This window comes from Coccidioides posadasii, chromosome 2 (assembly GCF_018416015.2).
Source record: "Coccidioides posadasii str. Silveira chromosome 2, complete sequence".
NCBI classification, from domain to species: Eukaryota; Fungi; Ascomycota; class Eurotiomycetes; order Onygenales; family Onygenaceae; genus Coccidioides; species Coccidioides posadasii.
Genome location: NC_089408.1, coordinates 6,542,536 through 6,565,895, shown reverse-complemented (window position 1 = coordinate 6,565,895; position 23,360 = coordinate 6,542,536). Strand labels below are relative to the sequence as shown.

The window sequence follows — 23,360 nt, the reverse complement described above, 5'->3', positions numbered from 1 at the left end:
TAACTTCTGCCCCCCATCTCTCGTAGTATCCCCATCAACAAGTAATCCGTGGGTCCCCGTTCCATTAACCTGTTTTCACCAACGCTTAGCTTGCTGTTGTGGAGCTCGTGGCCGACAGAAGCGTGGAGCATGTTTTGCTCTGTCAGGCCTTTCGGATGACTCCAATGTCAGGGTTCTCCTATATACTTTACGAATCGTTCTTGGGACTGGAAGCTTGACTGTGATCACTCTTATATTTCTTTTCTTCCGGTGAAGCATAGCCTCCATGTTATCCTATTCAATCCCTCCACCTTGAAACACCCTCTGCGGCCATCCCTCACTCAAAGTTGGTTCTCAATCTTATATCCCTTTGGATCACCCAAATTTTCGTCCATTACTTCAACATTCTTTCAATCCGTCAACGTGGCTGCCCTTGGAGTATCTCAGCTGTGTCGTTTGACTGATTGTTCACGGCAGACGCGCATACCGACTTGTGATTCGAAACCAATTTCATTGGCTGATCTCCTTCCAGGAGGTTCTCCCTCCCTCTCTCAACTTCGACTGCTCGAGGTGCATAGCCTTTCAGAGAGAGGGAAGGACCACCCATGCCCAGAGACGCGGCTCTCCAGAGGAGACCAGGAGCTTATGTCGAAGCGGTCGCATGTGCCAGATATCCCCGATCAGAGTTCGCCGACTGAAGGTTCCAGCCAGCTCCAGCATGAGCCAGAAAGATTCCCTTCCACGGCCGGTGATACTACTCCTGTTCATGCAGGATCTCGCTCAATCGCAGTGGATTCAATTCTGAATCCGCCCGCAAATCCAACTCTCGAATCACCCTCTCACCAAGGCAGCAATGGCCCACTAGAGTCCCCCGTTTCTTCGACATCCCCCTCTCCCTCCCCGTCTCCAGTTGTGCCACTTTCCCAAACGGACCCCGCGCGCTTTCGACTCGACAGATCCGTGTCTCCAAGGCTCCATCAACGACGAATATTGACCCCTCGATCCCCCGCTTCTCGTGCTGCGAGCTTGGGAACCAGATTTGCTTCATACCCAGGAACCATGGATGTAACCCAATTCCCTTTCATCCAGTCTCCGCCTCCACAAAGCGGTGCAACTTTACCGGGCAGTTATAGTCACCCTCAATCCTCCTTTCTCCCTGAACAGCGAACAACTCTTCCACCTTCACAAGATACTGCCCCAAGCACTCCACATTCTTCTTACAGCCCCTTCCAGCAGGCGTCGCCAGCGCATATGCTGCAACAGCCTTTACCACTGTCCCAAGTGGGACTGCCTCCATTTATAGCTCATCAGATGGCAATGGAAAGCACTCAGGGGCTGATACCAGTGACCATTGACATGGATTCTGGTTCAAAAAAAGCGTCCGACAAGCGGAAGAAAAACAGCCACGCCTCAAGGAGATTCCGCCAAAGGAAAAAGGCAACTGAAAATGAAAAAGCCCGCATCTTAGAAAAACTGCAGGAGGACATGAAATTTTTAAGGCAAGCGGTCGCGTTTTATCGAAGTGAGCGCGATTATTTCCGTGACTACATCAGTAGGATACCGGGTGTGCATATCCCTCCTCGTCCTGCTTCTCCTCAATTTCCGGAGCAGGCCCCGGTAATTCTTACTCAGGCATCTGAATCAGAGTCAGATGGTCGGGTAACGTCTCGTCGCAATGTCCGGTCGCGAACCGGTCCTCCATCTTCGGGAGTGTCATTGCCGACTACTCTTCAACCACTACCATTTAATCTTCCAGGCTATCAATCCGCTCAGCAGTCCCCATGGCCCCCGTCATCCGCAACGACTCCCGAGGCTTCACAGCAATTTCAACCACCTTTCCACGCTCCTTATCGTGCTCACCCTCCCGCATCACCGCAGAGCCATGACGCCATGTTTACCCATCAACAACAACCTCCAAAAGGGTGACTCCATCGATTTATTTTTATTTGGTTGTATTGACTGCCTTTATTGCATATTTCGGATTGGATTGGCTTATTCGAATACCTCGAAGAATTTAATTTGAGGTCGACTTCGACCCGAGTGTGCAGGCGTCGATTAGGCAATGCTCGTAATCTACGTCTTACTCTCCTATTGTTTTATAATGCGTGATCATGGAAGACCAATTTCATTCTTCAACACACCCTTTGCGTTTCTTTGCATCCTCCGTATTCTATCGTTACTATTTGTTCTGGCTGGGGACCACAAACCCCGTCCAAATGTCTGGTTTGTATTTTTACCTCAAGATACCCTGGGTGGCACGAGTTCTTCGCTATGCTTCCTTGAAAGTTTATTCTTTGCCCCGTAGCATAATCATTTTCCTTATTCCACATTTTGTCATTTATCCTGCCGGTTGCACCATTGCTATCTGTGTTCGATTTCCATTTCCTTGGTCTCTCTAAGTTTTGCTACCCTTTGCTTGTTTTCGTTATATAAGCCTTCGGATTGCTTATGCAAATAAATACGTTTTACTAAGGTTAAGATGTGTCGCGAGTCATAGCGAGATGCCCGGATATTACTATCGGTGCGTTTGGTGCTCTGGAGTTTGTTGACTCCCTCCGATGAGAAGTGTGGGACACCGCTTTTGCACTGCCATGCCAAGGTGTGGCATGAAATTTTTCATGCTCCTTTCTTTCCAAGGGTGCCTCTATGCCTTCTGTGGTTTGGGGAGTGGGGGGGTGGGTGTTCTTTTTGGCTGTATAGTTTGACCAGATTGAAAATAATTTCAGTGATTTTGGACATATCTCATGTACCTACTCCGTATAATACATACGGATACTTCGAATCAACAAAGAAATATTCGAAGTAAGAAATTTCCAAGGCAGAGAAGAGCAATGAGGCTGAAGAGATCGCAATCAAAAGAACATATCACATATTCGAAACGGACACGTCCACATGGTTAGCATGTACGGTGTATCAAGAAAGAATCGGTCCAAAGAGGCCCTCCAGGTCTTTATGACATATCAACATAAGTGCGCGGATGTTACTGGAGGAAAGAGAATCCACACCAGTTTTACTGCAGAAATTCAACTGTTTACCAGAGTAGGAAACAATGTGATGCGCAAGTGGGATAGTAGTTTTGTGACCGGTCACATCTCCACTCTGGGCCCCTTTCAAGCATGGCTTGCTTTTGCCCAGGAACCCAATCATCCTTCGGATTAACCACCCGCGATCTGGTTCCATGATCCAGAGATTCGGGCCGCAGATGTCAACGGTCACGTGAGCAACCGGTCTGAAAGTACGGAATGCCAAGCGGCTCACCAGGTTTGGGGCAGGTTTGGGGCTGTAAATTAGGCTGTTCCCGGTATTTTAAATTACGCAGGTGCTGGTAGCCAATCAAGGGCGCGGAAAAAGAAGCTTAATCCCGGATGACTTTCGAACCTTATTTTCAGCACGCTTCGACGGAGAAATGATATTCCTCAACCCACCCCCTGAGCCCCTGTCTTCGAATGTAATACGCTACCGCCTTAGGTGGGAATATGGACAACGCCTCTCAGACTCAGAAGCAATGGCGATGTGTGTCTGATGGTTATCATTATCGAGATATCCAATGGACGCTTGTGAGTTGAAGATGGGGGATGCAGTACGTCGATTTCATCTGTAATTTGAGCCACATTGTCTTTTGTTACCCGTCTCTTGTTCGGGGGCTGATTAGAATTGCTGAGAATCCAGCAATAGCCAAGGTCGGGCTATGTTTTGCAGTTTGACGAGAAGATATCCGGACAGAGAATGGTTCGGATGGGCTTATGACATACATGCGCCCTCTCCGAACTCCTATTCGATCGAAAGCACAGACCAGACGGGAAATATGCAAGTCTGAAACCATGCATGGGTCGACGAACGCAATGTAAACTGATTGCGCTACGGAGTGCTGTGTACAGAGCTTGCTGTCTAGTGGGACAGTCGAATTCCAGATTACTCTTTGAAGCGGTTCGGCTGTGGAGTTTGTGGAAATGGGCCTGGACCTTCCAGAAGCTTCCTAGTCCTTTTTTTGGCCGACGTGCTCCGTACTCCGTACATATTTACGACGCTTTGGAATGCCACGCGCCGTGATTATGTCGGGAACTTTGATCATTCTTTAGAAAGTTCCCGCATGGGGGCGAACGACACGGTATTCGCGGAACTAATGGAGGCACTCGACTTCCAGCCCGTGCGACTCGAAGCCGTTAAAAGTGTGTCATAGACATTGGTACTGGTCTCGCATTTTCCAAGCTACACGTGGAATTTGCAAGGAACGATGAGTCGCATGGCCCTGCAAATCTTTACCCCTCTTTGTAGACTTTCATGGAGTATATACGCCGTATGGTTTATTCAATGGTTTAACTGTTCATTTTGCCCCCATATATACCAAGATCATTGAACCTATGTGAAGTGTACTGTGGTGAAACGAGTTTGATAAATAGATTGACCTTATGTCAGGTCCACAACGATGCCCATTTCTCTTTGACATGAGTGACGTATTCCCAAATCACGTTGCCTCTGTGCATCGGACATAGTTACACTGCGCTCTAGATACCTTGGGCAACGCTAGATCTGGCTCTGCGAATGTATTCGGTGTCCTCCGCTCATGCATATAGGCCATGCGATGCAAATCATAGTTCTTTACACCTGCCACAAGTTCACAGCGACCCTATTTGGAACGAGATATCTCATTTCCGGGCTGCTACAATGCAACAAAACAAAAACTGGGAGCAAAGTTACTGTTTATCTTTCCCATCTGCCTCTTTAGTCCAGTTCAATTCCTGTTTCATTCTGCAACCTGTTCAGCACTCATCTGGGTTAGCTTGGCCGTGCATTCAATTCACGTCCAATATGGAGATAATGACTTGATTGCATTGCATTTAGATCACATCGATAACTAGTATCACTTTCTCTGGTCACTAACTGTTGGAGCCGAGCCATTACCCGCGAAATTGCATGAGAATTGCGGGTGTTGGCTGCCACGGGCGGATCACAAAATGTGACTCTCAAGTGACAGAGCAGGCTTTCTGCATTGTGAAGCTTGAATAATCTTTCACATTGAGAGAGATATACTACAACTGTTATCGGAAGCTCACTGTCCAGTGTAACGGGACCACATTTAAACGCTACTTCCCCGAATACAACTATAGCAGCTAGGTTTTAACTGATGGACAATAGGTCTTTGAGGATATCCATGGACTTTTCTTTCATATATTATTAGGAATGTTCCATGTTTAATAGTACAATCTGCCAGGGCTAACCATAACGAAGCTGTGTTGTTCCTATTGCTGTTCTTCATTGCCAGTGATAGGCTTTGCTTGCTTGAGGCAATGTTATATGACACTGAACCGCATATCTACAGGGATACTTGGACTTTTACGTTGTAAGTATCTTGAAAATGCTTTGTGCTATTGATCTGTCCGTCAAATGTCTGACATCTCCTGGGAATTCAGGCACAACTTTGTTCTTGTTCTGGAAACATGTTTCTAGAGCCAGAGTATTTGAAGACAGGTGTTCAGCATGCCATATTGTGTCTACACCGCAAATATTAGCCTGGTCTAATGCGAAGGACTTTCTAGTCCTTTGAATTGAAATTATTTTTCTTAGATGTTGAATTTGGGCTCCTAGGGCCCGAGACCACACAATTCCCGGTCTCATATATCCAATATTGTTGCTTGCATTATTTTGTGTGCCGTGTCGTACATATTTGGCTACATTGACATGCATGCCGTGTTTGCTATCCTGAATTCGACTGCCACCTGTCATCTAGGGCCAGCGAGTATGACCCATAGCCTGATGGGAACCCGAAATTTTGCCGGTTCTCGATACCTTTGTTTAACTATCTTTTGTGGCATCCCGTGAAACAGCTCATCCGAACTTGAGAACAACGTGCAAGGGAGAGGAAGATCAGAGAGAACCTTCCAGTTTATATATCGCAATATAAAAACGGTCTAATCTCCCGAATCATATGCCGGCGTTGAGAGGCACTCCAGTGCAGCACCCCGAGATCTCGCATAGTCAGCTCTCTTTATTAAGCTATCATAACATTCCGTTTGATCTTCTCAAAATGAAGTTCCTCGCTATTGGTTGTCTTCTCGCAATCGGTGCGAATGGCTTGTACATCAAATCCGGGGCGATCAGGGCCCCGGATCATCTGAGATTGAGATCAGCAAACAGCTCCATCTGCGGCACCCAACTCACCGACAATTTCGAGTTCCCGCATTTGATTGTCCCCGTCAACTCGTCTGCACCCGACACTGCGCTGGGCACCTCATTCAATGGCCAAGTGTCATCGACTATCTCGTCGTTATTTAACTTTGACATCCCCGCGGGCGGCGAGCTCAAGACCTGCTCGCTCGTTTTCCACTTCCCAAGCACGATGCAGCACCCATCCAACTACTACACTTTCGAAGGGGATGGGAATATTCGCTTCGGTAAGCTCGAGACTCCAGCTCAGGTCACGTCCACGTTCAACAATGCACCGCCGGTGCGTGAGGATTATGGGAGCTTTGCCATGCAGCCTGGAAATGCGTATAGTATTGCGAATTTCCAGTGTCCGATGGGAGAGAAGATTGCGTTTCAAATGTCAAATGCTGGCTCGACGGTTCTGAGCTACTTCCAAAATTATGGAGACCCTCCGTAAGTTTGCATGGATGGATCAAGGCGGAATTTTTGTATAGCTAACGAAAAGCGAATAGATTCGGCCTCTTCATCACCCGCTGCACTGGCCAGTAGAGTTGGGTGCTTAGGTAGGTGCGCTCTTGCAAGGAGGGCTGATTTGTTGCTGGGGTTCCGAGATGGCGAGAAGGGAGAATGCTAGATTTTCGGATCTCTGGAAAGTTGAGCTTGTGTAGTCTCTTCTTTTTCTTAAAAAAATTTCTTTTCTTTAAAAAATAATAAAAAAAAAAAAAAGAAAAAGAAAAAGAAAGAAATAAAAGGGCAGGACCTGTTTATGGCCATGTTTTGGCTATTATTGGGAACTTGATCGTGCAGAGGAATTTTTTTTCAAAAATTTATTTGTTTTATTGAACCGCCTGGTGTTGAGCTCAACATCTTCCGTGCATAGCCCGGAAGAACAGCGGATGTCAGGGACTGCAAACTTCAAAGTCAAGATGTAAGGAGACTAGAAAGCACCCTTGCTGGCTAATAACTATTGCGAATTCTACGTGAATGCTGGGGCGTGGATACTTCTGCATACTTGATAGCATAACGGAAGCGAAGCGGTGCGCTTCTCCGGCTGCCACTTGGTCGAGAGCAAGGTCATTATTGAGACACCCATTCTGCCGTGAACCATCAATCTTCGAGGAAATTACCCCGAGGTAACTGAATGGTGTCAGAATGTGCGCGGCCTGCAGCTCCTGTTGGTAGGGCTGGCGTGCAGGGTTCACGGCCGGCCCAGGGTGCTGCCCCGTCGTGTCCTTCGAGGTTGGTATGAGTTCTCCCCAGAAGACGACGAGCTCAAGGCTCAAGGACCTCCCTCCGTAGCGGCGATGTTTTGGAGCCGTTGAACCTACTGACTGTTTCTATATTTGTGACGGCGTCGTCAGTCCATCATCCCGTCAGCGCCAATAAGTTCGGAGTGAGTTTGGGAGCAACCCCAGATGGGAAAACCAGCCACAATTACATAAGGGATCGTCAATGGCTGAATGCTTGGCGGTTACGTGGACTGTGCTGGGCGCCAACTCTGAGCGAGGAGAGAAGCGCATGAAAGGGGAGTCTGGTCGCGAGGTCAAGCAGACTGACGAAAAGACATCGGCCGACGGAGCATGGAGTAGTCGTAAGTAGACAGAGAGGCAGTTCCTCAGCCAGTACGGAGCAGAGAACGGGCCAACGGGTTCGAGGTCTCTCGGTGTGTGGGAGACGCAGCGGCGCTGTCAAGCAGAGTACAGTAACAGCAAATCCAGGGCGCCTCTGACAACGGTTCTGGTCCGTTCTTGGGGTTGATGGGGCGGGCGAGTCCCCGAACCCAGTTAAGGCACAGCCAACCAAGAAGCTAATTTTACCCTCTTGAAACGCTGCAGCACAAGGACTCAACTCTCTTCATCCTGCTCTGTGATATTTTTTTTCTTTTCTCTTTTTTTTTCCCTTTCTTTTGCTTTTTAGTTGTAATAGTTTGCTTGACTTTTGATAGCGAGAACCTTCATTCTTTGAATGCTTGATACTTGACCTGTCTTTCTTTCACATCTCCTTGTCTTTCCCCTTCTTTTCATGAGCCGGACTTTGGTGTTTCGCCGTGCGAAAGGATCGAAGTGATGGAGTCCCAGCTCCCAAACAAACTCCCTTTCTCCAAAAAGCCACTTCGCGCCAGGGTGATTATATCGTGAGTGATTCGGCTGGCCTGCTAGGAGCATGTGACCTTACTGACAGCGTGCCCAGGTACATCCTAGACTATGTTATCCTAGTGTGCGTCCCTCTGCTCCTCCGCGAATACACATGTGACCAAATTCCCCATTCGGCGTCGAGGACTAACACCAACAAATCTGTAGTGCCCTTGTCATCGGCTTCTTCATACTCGATAAAGTCGAGCCCCACCATCAGCACTTCTCCCTCCGAAACTACACCCTTCAATATCCCTTCGCCGAACATGAGCGCATCCCGATGTATCTAGCCCTCGCCATCACCGGCGGTGTCCCCATCGTCGTGATAGCAGTATATACGATTGTCATAGATGGGCTGTTTTCGCACCACAAGCCCACCAATCCTGCCACTGGACGAAGGAAGGTGATGGGGAGGTATCGGCTGAAGGATCGCCTTTGGGAATTGAACTGCGGGATTCTTGGCCTGTTTCTGTCCCAGGCCGCCGCTTTCGTTATCACTAGCGCCCTGAAGAATGCCGCGGGGAAGCCTCGACCGGACTTCATTGATCGTTGTCGCCCACGGCCCGGGAGCGAGGACGCACCAGTTTTTGGGCTGTCGAATTCAACTATCTGCACCCAAACTGACAACGCTATCATGAAAGATGGATTTAGATCCTTCCCTTCTGGTAAGTCAGACAGGACGTTACTCGCGTTAATATACCAGGCTAATCGAGGTTTACTCCATTATAGGACACAGTAGCTGTACGATAATCCTCCCCTAATTGCTCAGTGACCTTACACTGTTCATTTTTCTAACATTTTCCCTTCACTTAGCTGCATTTGCCGGACTCTTTTACCTTTCGCTCTATCTTGCGGGCAAGCTTCATGTTTTGGATAGTCGAGGAGAAGTTTGGAAGACCTTCGTGGTCCTAATGCCCACACTTGGCGCGGGGCTGGTTTCCGTGTCGCGAATCATGGACGCCCGCCACCACCCATTTGACGTGATATCAGGATCGTTGCTGGGCATTTTATGCGCATGGATGTCTTACCGACAGTATTTCCCGTCTATTACGGAAGCATGGAAGAAGGGAAGAGCACATCCCATTCGGACCTGGGGAACTATCCCTCAGCCTCCAGAATTAGTCGAACGACGTCGTTTCGAACTTGACGACGATGATGATGACGAAGCTAAACCCATGGCCCCACGAGACGAGGAGTATCAGGGGGTAACGTCCGCTAGGCCGCCAATGTTTCCTTCACAGCGACGAGAGACTGAGTTTTCAGCCGTCGGCGACAATCCATTCCAACCTCCACGGGCGTACTCAAGACGAAGACGTGATGACGTAGATCCTAACTACTCGTCATCTAGTGGTGATTCACATGGCGGCTACGAGATGCAATCAGCTTACAAGGGAGGAACCCAAGCAAGCGAATCCCAAGAGCGTTTGGATTCGGGCCGTCCCACAGATATCGCCTTTCATTCATCGTCCCAACGAAGGCCGTCGTCGCCCAGCCCACTCCGTCGATGATGGCATATTATATTTGCTTATATTTCGTTCCATCTTTGGGAAATGAGTTCAGAGATAATTCGGCAGCTGGAGTTTTTATTGTCAGGCGCTTCTTCTTGCTTATTTTCACACTGCAATTTCGGCTTAAGGTTTCGTGGGCTGGGAAATTGGGAATTTTGTGTCTCTTTTTTGAGCATTATGATGCACGAAGCCTTGATCTTGCAAAGTCTAACCTTATTACTGTATGTACGCCAAAGCATAGGTTGAATTTTCTTTTTTTGAATCACAAGCATCAGGTATTGGGTGAAAGCTCTTTGTTGTATGACTTTTGGAATATTAAGCTGAGGATAACTCTGTCGATGCTTCTATGGACACTATGTTCACCTCTCAAGACCTTGTTGACTGGTTGATGAGCAGCACATTGCTATGGGTGTGTTGTAAACTTTTTCCCTTATGACCAGTGTTGAAGCGCTTTTGAATCAAGCCCTAGACTTAAATTTCTATCTATGAGGCATGACGCATATACCCAGAAGATTGAAATTGGACGGCTGCATCACTGTCTGGACGCCGTACTCTGTATTCTGTACCCCGTACGGAGTACGCGTGTAGCTTAACGCTTGACATGCTGGGGGATCAGCATACTATTTCGCGTGGGGAGGGGGTCCTTGATTGGTTTCAGTTGGATTAACGCCCGAGCCCTACGGAGTACGACGCTGGTTCCTGCAAGCAATGACGCCGATGGCCATCCACACCTTTGCCGACAGCGAAGCTGGCGGCCCTCTTTGGCCTCATGATTGGGTGTTTTGCCAAAGGGCCAAGCCGTACTAGTGGCATCTTGTCCATCCATCCCCGCCATCGTATTTTCTTTTTTGTTCTCCCAGCCTCCCACACAATGTCTTTCCCCCCCGGCCTTATGAAGTCACGGCTGGACAGATATGAACTGCTGTCAAAATTATATTTGTCTTGCTGCAAGTCATCTTCCTTTATCACTGTTTAACTGGGTGTTTGGGGTTTGTTGACAGCAGAAGTGAGCTGTTGCTAGGACAGTTTTTGTTCACTGATTGTTCCCCACTGTGACGTTGCACACAGAAGACAGAGGTCTTGTTGCCGTTCTTCCTTCGCCCCGGAGCTGAAAGAATTTATTCTGCGAAAACAACATTTAGCCATTGCTATGAAGTACTGTGTTCTTTGAATATTAATTACAAGGGTCAAGTGTTTTGCATTGCTTCTGCTGCAGTCAGTGAGTGGCTTTGAGCCACTGTCCAACATCCTCTCACGCGAGATAACCATTTGCGCCTGAACCTCGAGAAGTGATATCAATTCTGTCACATTGCACGCTCCTACTATAGCCATGTTTTCCGGACTCTTTTTCATCTGTTGGAGGGCAGGGCAGCTGGTCACTCTCATCCCGCCCTTGGGCATGCTGGTATGTCCAAGAGGATGTGTCGTTACTTGACTTTTCCCATTCTTACTGACATGATTTTATCACCAAAGTCCTGGTTCATCGATGGCTTCGTAAAGGCCAACATGCTCACCCCAACCTACATCCTCGTGCTATTCATCGTCACCGTGCTTGCTTCCGTATGGGCAGTCGAAACGCTCGTCCGCTACAGTAGCACCAAACGATCCGCGATATTCGTCTCCTTCGTCGACATCTGCTTCTTCGGCTCCTTCGTTGCAAGTGTTTATCTTCTCCGGGGCATTGCTGTCGAAAACTGTAACAGCTTTACCCGCAGCCAATTCCTTCAGTCCCTAGGACCATTTGGGTTCTGGGGCCAGCGGACAAATAATCCTCTTAGCCAAGACCCAACGAAAGTCTGTTCGATGCTGAAGGCTTCCTTTGCGTTTGCTATTCTGAACACGATGTCGTTCTTTTTCACGGCCATTTTCGCGTATTTCTTGTGGCAGCATGAGACTAAGCATCAGGGAGAGAAGAGATCGCGCCGGCATAGCCATTCCAGCAGACGGAGCCAGCATCGCCATCGAAGCAGCTCTGGTCGACGGGGTGATTATCATGTTTGATTTCGGTGTTTTCCTTTTCTTTTCTAATATGGTAATGGCTCTTCCCGCCCCGAAGATAATATTGGGAAGATCTTATCTCACGACGGTGCACAGTAATCTCTTTTTGAAGGCCTTGCCGAGATGATTCCATGCTAATTCTCCGGAAGGCTAGGACTCGGGATATCCGTGACATGATTTGATGACTTATGCGTTTCCTTTTGCAATAGCCCTTCAGCTATGTTTACGACTTTAATGATCTCTTTTTATGTATAGATGCCCTGTATGTATGATCACATGGATGGATTACACTGTCATCTCTTTTTCCCTGCTCTGATAATTGCTCTAAAACTGGGTGTGAATCCCCTGATCAATGAATGCTGCATGTCCGTAAATGGTGGCTTACTCAACTGCTCATACCCGGGTTCGGATGATCAGTGCTAGGCATTAGCTTTCTCGTAACGTCTTTCAAGCCATTTCTGTGCTTCACTGTCAATCTTTGCCTGTGTCAAAGATAACCAGGCTCTGGATTGTGCCAGCCTTCAAAGAATTGAGGCTGGACCTCCTAAATGTTGCGCTGTTCTTATGTTTGTTAGCATGTTCATTCTACTTTTCTTCAACCCAACATATGCGGTTGCAAGGGGCAGGAGTGCACTTGCCAGTGATTGCTTGTGACTATCAATGCGACAGTGATATTTAGATATATCATCCTCCGTGTGCTTGCGGACTAATAAAGCTGATTGAAAATATTTGCTGTGTTTTTTTTGGGGGGGGGGGGGGGGGGGGGGGGGTGTGCTGTTCTTTGTGCAAGCAAACCACCCAAGGCCAACAAGTTTTTCTGAGAAAATCCATTTTGTTCTGCATGGTTAACATAACTATCAAGGAAATATCTACAGATCAGAAATAAGAATTAACCCATAGATATTCTATATTAGCGTATTCACTGCAATATAATGTTTTGATAGATCAGAGAGTTGCTTCATAAGACTTGTTATGGTATAATATATGGATAGGCCGCACGCGCGGTGCACTGGCAGGGCCAGCGAGTACATCACCTTGGCCGAGAGGCCTGCGTTAATCTTGTTAAAACCCCCCCCCCCCCCCCCCCCCCAACTTTATCCAGATAAGTATGCAAGCTAAACCAAAATAGGAAATTACGTGTACCGCGCCAAGCAAACCCTGAACTCCGTGCAAGTTAAAATTGATAGGCTTGATTCGAATCGATATCGTACCGAGTTCTGTGTTCCAAGAGAGTAAATATCATCCCCAGCACAACTCTTTAATACCCTACATTTTAACTGCAAGCTGGCCTTGGGTTGCTCTGACAGCGGCGACCTGAATAATGCCCCACTTTCCAGGTTGCCGGGAGTTGAGCTAGTGTGATATAAGTTTCGCCATCTTGTACTCTGTACTAACCAAAGCACCTTGGTTCACTTTTCAGCATACCTCAGAAGAAAACATATCTCTGATGACCTCACTTTTTGAATGGCCACCTGCCCTCTTGCAAAGAATCCAAGTTAGTCGATGACTTGCGATACTACGCCCCCCGCTGCCTGGTGAGCTAGGATGCAGATTCAACCTGGAGGACGCGGGCACTGCGCTGCTTCCCTCGGGGGCCTTTTGCGTCTAATCAGCTCCGGAATACCTTTATAATGGAGGGCTTCGTGGTGCTTTTGGGGATATTCTTGTATGTTCACCTTCTTTGGACCCACCCGCAGTGTTCTTTTTTTTTTTTTTTTAATTTTTTTATATGACCGGCTAGGATTTACAATTTAACCTTGTTGCCTTTATAGATTGTGGCTAGGGAAGATGTCGTTGTCGACACTCTTGAGAATTTCTAGACTTAGGAAAGAAAGACATGATGCGTCATTTTTGAAGACAAGTGAGAAATCGTCTAGCAAGCAGAAGACGGTAGACGCCGGTGCCGTGGATGGCGAGAGTGCGGAAAACCTCTACCCGGAAAACGTGGAGACGATACGGAGTCGTGAGTTTCCTCTGCTAAAAAGTGAGCATCTCCATAATCCATCAGGGCTGGTAGAATGGCGATGATTGCTGATTGTACCGGTGGCTTTATAGGCACGACTTATCTCGACCATGGAGGTGCAACGCTATATGCAAAAAGCCTCATCGATGACTTTTCACGGGAGATGACCTCCCACATTTTCGGGAACCCGCACTCTGCGTCTTCTTCTTCTCAGCTGTCTACTCAGCGGGTAGACGATGCACGGCTAAGGTTGTTACAGTTCTTTAACGCAAGCCCGGACGATTTTGATATTGTCTTTGTCGCCAATGCTACTGCAGGCATCAAACTCGTTACAGAGGCTTTGCGGGACTATGACCAAAGGGGTTTTTGGTATGGGTATCATCTGGATTCGCATACCAGTCTGGTTGGACCGCGAAATGTTGCGACTCGAGGAAGCAGGTGCTTCCTTGACTCCAATGGCGTACAAGAGTGGATTGATGGTCTGGGTGCTTCGCCGAGCGGACAGGAGGAGAAACCATACCCCAAGCTGTTCGCATATCCCGCCCAGTCAAACATGACTGGATCGCGTTTGGGTCTTGAATGGTGCAAATCCATTCGAGCGAAGACAGGGGGAAAGCAGAATGTCTTTACTTTATATGATGCGGCAGCCCATGTTTCCAGTTCGCCATTGGATCTGAGTGACTCGGATTCGGCTCCCGATTTCACCGTGTTGAGCCTCTACAAGATATTTGGGTTTCCGGACATCGGCGTTCTTATCGTTCGCAAGGCGGCAAGACATACCTTTGAAAAGAGAACCTATTTTGGTGGAGGTACGGTCGGAATGGTCATCACTCTCGGAGAGGAATGGCATGCCAAACGAAACGATGCCGTCCATGACGGACTCGAGGATGGAACGCTACCTTTCCACAGTATCGTGGCGGTACATTCTGCGCTTGATGTACATAAGCGACTTTATGGTTCAATGCGAAATGTGTCTTGGCACACTGCCGCACTAGCGAAGAATTTATACTGTCGCCTCGAAGGTTTGAGACATTCCAACGGAGAAAAGGTCTGTGAAATATATAAATCGTCGTATTCTACATATGGCGATCCAGCTACACAGGGACCGGTGGTCGCATTCAACTTGAAGGATAGTCGTGGGTCGTGGGTAGGGAGTTCGGACGTTGAGAAACTCGCCGCCGTCAAAGACATTCATATTCGCTCCGGAGGTCTTTGCAACCCTGGCGGAATAGCATCATATCTTCATTTTAACCCCGAAGAGATGAAGAGAAACTATACCTCTGGCTTGCGCTGTGGCAATGAAACTGATTTGATGGGCGAAAAGCCGTCTGGAGCAATACGAGTTAGTCTCGGTGCGATGAGCAGTATGCGAGATATCGATACCTTTGTTAATTTTATTTCCGACTTCTATGTCGAAAAAGAAACGCGTACGTCTCTGCCCGAAGCCCCGGTCCCATCGACCCCCCTGAATCCAGAGTTTTATATTGAACAAATTTACGTTTATCCGATTAAGAGCTGCGGAGCACTTGTCATTCCTGAGGGTGAACAATGGGAGGTCAAGCCAGAGGGCCTCGCATGGGATAGGGAGTGGTGCCTTATACATTTGGGGACAAACACAGCGCTTAATCAAAAGAAGTATCCCAGGATGGCTCTCATCCGCCCCATTATTGATTTCAAGAAAGGCTTCTTGCGAATTACTTGTGGAACCACTGAATCCGAGGACTGGAACTCAATCGAAATACCCCTATTCCCTGACGATACGAAGGGGCAAACAGCTATTCAGATGCAGCAGAATGCGAAGGCAGCGACGGTTTGTGGAGATACCGTCACCGTACGGGTATACTCGACTCCAACTGTAACAGCTTTCTTTTCGGATTTCCTCTCCACTCCTTGTACTCTCGCTAGACTACCTCCTCAGTCTACAATGCGATATTATAAGCCTCGCCTGCCTGCAACCGAGACGAATAAGCGATCAAGCATTCTGTCGACCACATTTTCCAAGCTCAGACCTTCACTTCACCGAAACCCTATTCTTCTATCAAACGAAAGCCCCATGCTTCTTGTCTCCCGGTCAAGTGTCAATAGACTTAATGAGGAGATAAAGACACGCCAACACAACGCCAAAACAGTACCCTGTAATGTCTTTCGTGCCAATATTATCGTTTCTGAGGACCTGTCCCCTTCGAGAATGGACAGGCGGACCGGCGATAATGAATCCTTGACAGAACATCCTTACATCGAAGACCATTGGTCCGGCTTCCGGATAGGAAATTGGAAGTTCGATGTCCTTTCATCCTGTCAGCGGTGTCAGATGGTGTGTATCGACCAGGATACGGGTGTTCGAAGCGAAGAGCCGTATTCAACGCTTGCGAAGACAAGGAAGATCAATGGAAAGGTGTATTTTGGGCGTCATATCTGTTTGGCTAATGCTTCGTCGGGACGCCAGGGGCTTTGTCCAACCGTGAAGGTTGGGGATAGAGTTGAACCATTTTATGGGAGTTCGTAAGGTCGCATTTCTCTTGAACTTTGTTAATGATATTTATTTTCCTAATTTCTTGCTGCCTATATCTGCTTAGGATTCGGGTAGAGTATTAATTTGCACAGGCTTCATTATTTTCGAAACGCCATGCGGGAGGCTGTGAGGCCTGACTAAAGCTGTTTAGTGGATTTTCAGTTGTTCTTGATATTGTACACATTTGTAGTAGGAATGAGGATAGTAAAGGAGACAGAACGATGTAAGTATATTCAAAAGCTGGCGCCCGTATTCGTACAACCGCCCGATGTGTCGCCCAAAAATGAAACCGTAACGCAGGGTGAAAGGGAAAAATCTTTAACAAAACATAGCATCCGAATTGCTTTGCGTATGCGCCTATTATCGGGGATATTTCTTCCATCCTCTTCCGTGTCCACGCTGTTAAACGAAGGGTTAGTGTTAGCCTGCTCATATCCTCGCATACACAACCGGGGAACCGAAGCATCAAACATACCTGTTTCCATAATCTTATCATCTCCGGCATCTCCAACATTGCCTTCCTTCTCTCCTCCAACCTGGTCTTCAATGTCCTCTCCCATTTATGACCCTTCACCTTCTGTCCAATACCTGTGCCCTTGATTCGCAAGCCTTTCTCAATCACTCTCGCTTCACGGTATTCCGATGACTTCTTTCCCGGCGGTAATAACTCTTCTACACCATGCTCTCGCGCTAATTTGACCAATTCATTCTGTCTGCGGAGAGATATCACGGCACCTCTCCAGCGGTTGGTCTCTGGGTTCTTATATGGGAGAAAAGGATTTGGATAGTCTGGGTTCGATCGGAGAAGGGAGTCGGTTAGGGAGAATGAGCTTTTGGACGATTCAGCTATCTTGGAGGGCTTGGAGTCCCGAGACGGAGTGTAAGGGCTTGGAGCGGCACCGGGAATAGTTGCATCGGCGGGCGGCGTGGGTTTTGGGATCGCAGCAGCTGAGTAGAATTGGGGAGGATAGCGGGCAAAAAAATTGCGTAGCCTGACAGGTAGTGTCTCCGTGAGACTCGTTACAGCTTGTTTAGTAGCCATTGTGCCTGATCTGCTTTGTCCGTTTCTTCTTTTGTCAAACTTGATTTCAGCGTTTAAGATTTCGGCGGAAATTCTAGATCATGTGACCTCGAATGTTTTGACGTATTTGCACTTGATGGGAGCATCCATTACAACGGGTACCGTAACTTACGAGTTCTGTGTGAGGGCCGGAAATAAAATACGTATTGCCGCGTTTTGTGCACTGAACTTGAGGCGCTTGTCCAGCTGCAACCGCTTCCTTTCTTTCAATCTTCCCCTCCTCTTCTCCATCCCCAACCACGCCTTATTCGCTTCTCACAGCCTGATAGGCACTGAAGCTTGATTTCTTTCCCTTATATCACACCTAACGTACCTGCCGCCATGGCAGACTTGCACTTTGCTGGTACTGATGAGGAGAACGCCGAACTGAAGAAGCTGAATGCGGAGGTGGTAAGTGAACCTGAGAAGCCGACTCGGGATTCCCATATATTCTCGGGCCATTTACTTATTGCAACAGCTTGAGGATACCGATAATTTCGAGAACTGGGAGAAACTAGTTCGGGCTGCCGAAAGCCAAGAAGGCGGCATTAACCGGAACTCCAGTCCCCAGGCGATCACCACCACGAGAGCAATATACGACAAGTTCTTGGCCAAATTTCCCTTATTATTCGGATACTGGAAAAAATATGCCGACTTGGAGTTTTCTATCGCTGGTACGGAGTCCGCTGAAATGGTTAGTGTCTCTTCTGGTCAACAGTCTGCCTGATGGATGGGGAACTGATGCTGTGGCTTAGGTTTATGAGAGAGGTGTCGCAAGCATCACGAATTCAGTAGACCTTTGGACAAACTACTGTACCTTTAAGGTTGATACCACTCATGATCCAGATGTCATTCGAGAGTAAGTATACATAATGCGTTGGTTTCCCTGCCCCTATAACTATACCAACCATAGTTAGAGAGTCATGATGTGATTGCGAGGACATGTGGTGCAGATTAATATTCATCAAAGGTTCCTCCGTGGGTGAGATAGTCGTCTGCTACCCAGGTTCCTTGGAAACTACTTCTCACCCTTTAATTTCAGGCTGTTATCTCTTTTTCTCATCGTGCCACCCACTAGGCCAGTTGGGAGATAGCTCCTTACTTTTGCGCACGATGATATGAAAGCACCATGATACGTTGCAACAATTCGGCACTTTGATACCTACAGATCCATTCATATGCCATGTTTGCCATCCTTTATCCCCTTTCCACGCCCATCCCCTCCCTCTCTCTCCCTCCCTCCTTTTTGTGTGATCATCGTTCGCTGACAGTTTAATGAACAGGCTCTTTGAGCGTGGTGCCAATTGTGTAGGCCTTGATTTTCTGTCGCACCCTTTCTGGGATAAGTATCTTCAGTTTGAAGAGAACTTAGAGGCTGGCGACAATAGGATATTTGCGATCTTGGGCCGAATCATCCAAATCCCTATGCACCAGTATGCGCGATACTTCGAGACGTATCGTCACTTAGCACAAGCTAGACCCTTGACGGAGCTTGCGCCTCCTGAGACTATCGCTCAATTTAGAGCAGAGGTTGAAGGCGCTGCAGCCGGCATCCCGCCGGGATCTAGAAGTGAAGCAGAGATTGAAAGGGATGTCCGATTGCGCGTAGATGGCTATCACTTGGAAACCTTCACTCGAACACAAACGGAGACCACCAAGCGATGGACTTACGAGTCTGAGATTAAACGTCCTTACTTCCATGTAACGGAACTTGACGATGGACAGTTGGCTAACTGGAGGAAGTACCTTGACTTCGAAGAATCGGAGGGTTCGTATGCAAGAACGCAATTTCTCTATGAGAGATGTCTCGTCACTTGTGCCCACTATGATGAATTTTGGATGCGTTATGCCCGATGGATGTCCGCCCAGGACGGAAAAGAAGAAGAGGTGCGAAATATATACCAACGCGCTAGCACACTCTATGTCCCAATTTCGAGGCCCACTATTCGGTTGCACTACGCCTACTTCGAAGAGATGTGTGGCAGAACCGATATTGCCAAGGATGTCCATAGTGCGATCCTTGTTTCGCTGCCTGGCCATGTGGAAACAATAATATCGTTTGCAAACATGTCACGACGTCACGGAGGATTGGATGCTGCGATTGACGTTTATAAGTCACAGATTGATTCCACCCAGTGCGATATTCAGGCGAAATCTGCATTGGTCGCCGAATGGGCTAAGCTTCTCTGGAAGATTAAGGGAGTACCGGAGGAGGCTCGACAAGTCTTTCAAAACAACCAACATTGGTATCCTGATAGCCGTCCGTTCTGGATGAATTATTTGACCTTTGAGCTCGAGCAACCAACAAGTGCTGATACGGAAGGTACTCAATACGAAAGGATCAAGCAGGTCATCGAGGATGTCCGCACAAAGAGTAGCCTATCCACACAGGTGGCCAAGGAACTACTTCAGATCTACATGGTCTACCTGTTGGAGCGAGGTTCAAAGGATGCCGCGATAGAGTACATGGCTCTCGATCGTGAAGTGAACGGACCCCAGTCTGTACAAACGATCATGAAGAATGCAGAAGCTCAGAAAGATAATACTGCTAAACCCACAGCTGTTGAAAACGGTAACCAAACGTCTGCTGAGGTTCCTGTCCAGTCTCCTCTTCAACCTCCCACCCAAGTGCCTGATAATCCTTATAACAAGTACTACCAGCCACCAGTTTCATCTAATGGGGCTGTAAGTTTTTATCTTTTGGCTCTACTTTAGGTGACCACCTTGCTGATATTTATATAGGCCATGCCTGTCAAGTATCCGTAGTTATACTGTTCGGTATATTCCACAGTTTCCAAAATTGCTTAGGGGAAGTTAGGTTATTTGGTGTATAGACGAAGCCTACGCGACAGGCATATCATGGAACAATAATGACGGCCTCTGTATATTGGGGATTAGCAGCACGGCTTTCAGTGGGGATGAGTGTACGATGCTCTGCGATCAGGGTGGACAGCGTCTGGCCCTCCTTTTCTGAATTCTCGGCATGTACTCTACTAATTTGTTTGCTTTTATTCATAGCTGTTTTTTGACTGCAATACATAAGATTTATAAAGGTGAAACAATGCTTAGAATAACTTTCGAAATTCAATGGCCTGGAGGTCTATTCCTTTGCAGCCTTGCCCATAAGTGGCTTCGCTTTGGTGTTTGCACCGTTTGCATTAATTAGTCATCATAGTGGCGATAACTAACTAGGTCATGTGATAGCAATCTTTAGGTAAGTTGCGCGAATCCTTGGCTTATATCAAGCGCGTTGGCTTCGAACGAGACAGCAGTAGGATGTACTTAAGCAATAGCATCATGGATGGCATGTTAACTGAGGGCACCTCTGCGATTCCTCCTCCGCAGCCCCCTCTGGAGCCTATTGAACGTCCGCCAACCCCTCCTCCATTGCCTCCCGACGAATCCGCCCTTCCTCCGCCACCAACGGACCCGGCTCCTCCTCCACCTCCGCCAGATTCCCTTGCTCCGCCCCCGCCGCCGGAAGATGTTCCTAGGTCTACATATACTGTACCGGTGGTGGTAAAGAAGAAGAAAGTAGGATGGGGAAGCTCAAAGTCAACCACACCTTTAAGTGTCGAGGAGCTATTAAGGAAGAAGAAGGAAGCGGATGAAGCAGCTTCAAGGGTACGCTCTTCGTTCTCAAACTTGTATATCCGCTTATTGTATTGCAAAGTTAATTTGATCTTACAGAACTATAGCTAACTGCTTGTACTGCATATATAGCCTAAATTTCTTACAAAATCCCAACGTGAGAAACTTGCAATGGAGAAAAGAGCGAAAGAAATCGAGCATGAGAGACGAATAAGAGCTGCAAGTACGAACGGCAGTATGGTGTCAGATTCTAATGGCGGGGGTGGCAATTCGAATGGCCGTGCTTCGCCGACCACTCGATATGATAATGTGAATGGAAGCTCGACGACCTCAATTCCTACCGCGCCGCGTGCGCTACGAGGAGAAATACCCACGGCCCCGGCTGCCATGCGTAGCTCTCAGGCGAAGAATAATGACCCGCGGCCAGGAAACAAAGTACCGTCCGATTCGGCTGCCACAGGCGAGAAACGAACGGCACCTGAAGATGCTCAGGCCCTGCTCACCAGACAGCGATATATGGGCGCCGACCAAACATCTAGCTTCTCTGCCAAGAAGAAAAGAAGACGTACAACTGAACGAAAGTTCAACTTTGAATGGAATGCGGATGAGGACACTAGCCCTGATTATAACCCGCTGTACCAGAATCGGTCTGAGATGAACTTCTTTGGCCGAGGTCGATTAGCTGGGTTCTCTGACGATGTAGTCGATAGCGCGGCGAAGAGATATGCGAAAGCTCTTGAGGATAGAGACCTGGAGGCAGGTAGCGCAAGAGCACGGGAAATTCTTGAAATGGAAAGACGCAGGAGAGAAGAAGGTGGCCGAAACGGGTTGGATTTGCATTGGAGCCAGAAACGGCTGGATCAGATGCGTGAAAGAGATTGGAGAATTTTCAAAGAAGACTTCAATATTAGCACAAAAGGAGGCAGCATCCCGAATCCTATGCGATCGTGGGGCGAATCCGGTTTACCGAAACGTTTGCTTGAGATCATTGATAAGGTTGGGTACAAAGATCCGTCACCCATCCAGAGAGCAGCTATACCTATTGCATTGCAAAACCGAGACCTTATCGGAGTTGCGGTTACTGGCTCCGGTAAAACGGCCGCTTTTCTGCTTCCGCTTCTCGTCTACATCGCCGAGTTACCGCGTCTCGACGAGTTCGAATGGAGGAAAAGCGATGGACCTTACGCTATCATATTGGCCCCTACGCGTGAACTGGCGCAGCAAATTGAGAATGAAGCCAGGAAATTTTGTAATCCACTAGGATTCAACGTTGTCAGTATCGTTGGTGGGCACTCCCTAGAAGAGCAGTCTTTCAGTCTCAGGAACGGAGCCGAAATCATCATCGCTACCCCTGGTCGTCTGGTGGATTGTATCGAACGGCGTATCCTTGTTCTCAGCCAGTGTTGCTACGTGATCATGGACGAGGCTGATCGTATGATTGATCTTGGTTTTGAGGAGCCTGTCAACAAAATCCTTGATGCTCTTCCGGTTTCAAACGAGAAGCCCGATACAGAAGAAGCAGAAGACGCGCGCGCTATGAGCCAGCATCTTGGAGGCAAAGATCGCTACAGGCAGACAATGATGTATACTGCAACCATGCCTTCCGCGGTGGAACGTATAGCGAGAAAGTATCTTCGGAGGCCGGCAATTGTCACCATTGGTAATATTGGCGAAGCCGTTGACACCGTCGAGCAACGAGTTGAATTCATCTCTGGTGAGGATAAACGGAAGAAAAGACTGGCAGATATCCTTGCGTCAGGCGAATTCAGACCTCCAATTATTGTCTTCGTTAATATTAAAAGAAATTGCGATGCTGTTGCTCGTGATATTAAACAGATGGGATATTCTTCAGTTACTCTGCATGGTAGCAAGACCCAGGAACAAAGAGAAGCAGCGTTGGCGTCCGTTCGTAATGGGAATACGGACGTGCTTGTCGCTACAGACCTCGCAGGACGTGGTATTGATGTGTCAGACGTTAGTTTGGTGGTTAATTTCAACATGGCGACAAATATTGAGAGTTACACACATCGTATCGGACGAACTGGGCGTGCTGGAAAGAGTGGTGTGGCGATCACGTTCCTTGGGAACGAGGATGCGGATGTCATGTACGTGGAGCTCTTTTGTTCCTTCATTTACAAAGTGATATATTGGTTTTTGAGACTAACAATACTCTACTTCGTAGGTATGATCTTAAACAAATGCTTATGAAGTCCTCGATATCGCGAGTTCCGGAGGAGCTCCGCAAGCATGAGGCGGCTCAGTCCAAGCCTACCAAGGCTGGCGGTGGACAGAAGAGGCTTGACGAGGGCGGCATGTTTGCGCCCAAGACTGGTTCCGGGTGGTAGTGGATTTTTGTCAATGGATTTCAAGCGACCGAATTATGAAGTAGACCTTACTGCATTGGCCTGTACGATTAAAGAAGTACAGTGGTGGAAGACTATTGATCTTTTTTTCTTACTCCCATGGTTTATAA

At 47.9% G+C, this 23,360-nt stretch overlaps 8 protein-coding genes across 8 annotated transcripts; 7 read left to right on the top strand and 1 right to left on the bottom strand.

Moving 5' to 3' along the window:
* Positions 1-624: 624 nt before the first annotated feature.
* D8B26_004558 (uncharacterized protein) lies at positions 625-1,905 on the top strand (the record flags this gene model as incomplete). The annotated part of the gene is made up of 1 exon (XM_003070338.2): positions 625-1,905. One exon carries the CDS (start codon positions 625-627, stop codon positions 1,903-1,905), a length of 1,281 nt encoding a protein of 426 aa, XP_003070384.2.
* A 4,099-nt stretch (positions 1,906-6,004) lies between these two features.
* Positions 6,005-6,672, top strand: D8B26_004557 (uncharacterized protein; the record flags this gene model as incomplete). The annotated part of the gene is made up of 2 exons (XM_003070337.2): positions 6,005-6,576; positions 6,636-6,672. The coding sequence occupies 2 exons, from the start codon at positions 6,005-6,007 to the stop codon at positions 6,670-6,672; spliced, it is 609 nt and encodes a 202-aa protein (XP_003070383.2).
* Positions 6,673-8,189: 1,517 nt separating this feature from the next.
* D8B26_004556 (uncharacterized protein) lies at positions 8,190-9,886 on the top strand (the record flags this gene model as incomplete). Its single annotated transcript, XM_003070336.2, has 5 exons — positions 8,190-8,257; positions 8,314-8,340; positions 8,424-8,920; positions 8,985-8,996; positions 9,069-9,886. The coding sequence occupies 5 exons, from the start codon at positions 8,190-8,192 to the stop codon at positions 9,761-9,763; spliced, it is 1,299 nt and encodes a 432-aa protein (XP_003070382.2). The 3' UTR covers positions 9,764-9,886.
* An 817-nt stretch (positions 9,887-10,703) lies between these two features.
* Positions 10,704-12,067, top strand: D8B26_004555 (uncharacterized protein). The gene is made up of 2 exons (XM_003070335.2): positions 10,704-11,168; positions 11,237-12,067. The coding sequence occupies exons 1-2, from the start codon at positions 11,094-11,096 to the stop codon at positions 11,762-11,764; spliced, it is 603 nt and encodes a 200-aa protein (XP_003070381.1). The 5' UTR covers positions 10,704-11,093; the 3' UTR covers positions 11,765-12,067.
* A 1,240-nt stretch (positions 12,068-13,307) lies between these two features.
* On the top strand, positions 13,308-16,239 carry D8B26_004554 (uncharacterized protein). Its single transcript, XM_003070334.2, has 3 exons — positions 13,308-13,427; positions 13,534-13,745; positions 13,817-16,239. Exons 1-3 carry the CDS (start codon positions 13,393-13,395, stop codon positions 16,228-16,230), a joined length of 2,661 nt encoding a protein of 886 aa, XP_003070380.2. The 5' UTR covers positions 13,308-13,392; the 3' UTR covers positions 16,231-16,239.
* Positions 16,240-16,274: 35 nt separating this feature from the next.
* Positions 16,275-17,299, bottom strand: D8B26_004553 (mitochondrial 54S ribosomal protein mL59). The gene is made up of 2 exons (XM_003070333.2): positions 16,712-17,299; positions 16,275-16,635 (listed from the first exon to the last, which is right to left on the bottom strand). Exons 1-2 carry the CDS (start codon positions 17,276-17,278, stop codon positions 16,597-16,599), a joined length of 606 nt encoding a protein of 201 aa, XP_003070379.2. The 5' UTR covers positions 17,279-17,299; the 3' UTR covers positions 16,275-16,596.
* Positions 17,300-17,638: 339 nt separating this feature from the next.
* D8B26_004552 (uncharacterized protein) lies at positions 17,639-20,332 on the top strand (the record flags this gene model as incomplete). Its single annotated transcript, XM_003070332.2, has 5 exons — positions 17,639-17,707; positions 17,775-17,990; positions 18,052-18,155; positions 18,580-19,981; positions 20,039-20,332. 5 exons carry the CDS (start codon positions 17,639-17,641, stop codon positions 20,060-20,062), a joined length of 1,815 nt encoding a protein of 604 aa, XP_003070378.2. The 3' UTR covers positions 20,063-20,332.
* A 225-nt stretch (positions 20,333-20,557) lies between these two features.
* Positions 20,558-23,343, top strand: PRP28 (mRNA splicing protein prp28). The gene is made up of 3 exons (XM_003070331.2): positions 20,558-20,920; positions 21,020-22,992; positions 23,070-23,343. Exons 1-3 carry the CDS (start codon positions 20,573-20,575, stop codon positions 23,230-23,232), a joined length of 2,484 nt encoding a protein of 827 aa, XP_003070377.1. The 5' UTR covers positions 20,558-20,572; the 3' UTR covers positions 23,233-23,343.
* The last annotated feature ends 17 nt before the right edge of the window (positions 23,344-23,360 follow it).

What these genes read in the sequence shown, in the direction of transcription:
- PRP28 (XM_003070331.2), top strand. Translation starts at nt 20,573, where the DNA reads ATGTACTTAAGCAATAGCATCATGGATGGCATGTTAACTGAGGGCACC. An exon ending in CGGATGAAGCAGCTTCAAGG is followed by an intron (nt 20,921 to 21,019) that starts GTACGCTCTTCG and finishes CTGCATATATAG; the next exon opens with CCTAAATTTCTTACAAAATC. An exon ending in AACGAGGATGCGGATGTCAT is followed by an intron (nt 22,993 to 23,069) that starts GTACGTGGAGCT and finishes TCTACTTCGTAG; the next exon opens with GTATGATCTTAAACAAATGC.
- D8B26_004553 (XM_003070333.2), bottom strand. Translation starts at nt 17,278, where the DNA reads ATGGCTACTAAACAAGCTGTAACGAGTCTCACGGAGACACTACCTGTC. An exon ending in TGATAAGATTATGGAAACAG is followed by an intron (nt 16,636 to 16,711) that starts GTATGTTTGATG and finishes TTCGTTTAACAG; the next exon opens with CGTGGACACGGAAGAGGATG.
- D8B26_004554 (XM_003070334.2), top strand. Translation starts at nt 13,393, where the DNA reads ATGGAGGGCTTCGTGGTGCTTTTGGGGATATTCTT. An exon ending in GTGCTTTTGGGGATATTCTT is followed by an intron (nt 13,428 to 13,533) that starts GTATGTTCACCT and finishes TTGCCTTTATAG; the next exon opens with ATTGTGGCTAGGGAAGATGT. An exon ending in TGAGTTTCCTCTGCTAAAAA is followed by an intron (nt 13,746 to 13,816) that starts GTGAGCATCTCC and finishes GTGGCTTTATAG; the next exon opens with GCACGACTTATCTCGACCAT.
- D8B26_004555 (XM_003070335.2), top strand. Translation starts at nt 11,094, where the DNA reads ATGTTTTCCGGACTCTTTTTCATCTGTTGGAGGGCAGGGCAGCTGGTC. An exon ending in TCCCGCCCTTGGGCATGCTG is followed by an intron (nt 11,169 to 11,236) that starts GTATGTCCAAGA and finishes TTATCACCAAAG; the next exon opens with TCCTGGTTCATCGATGGCTT.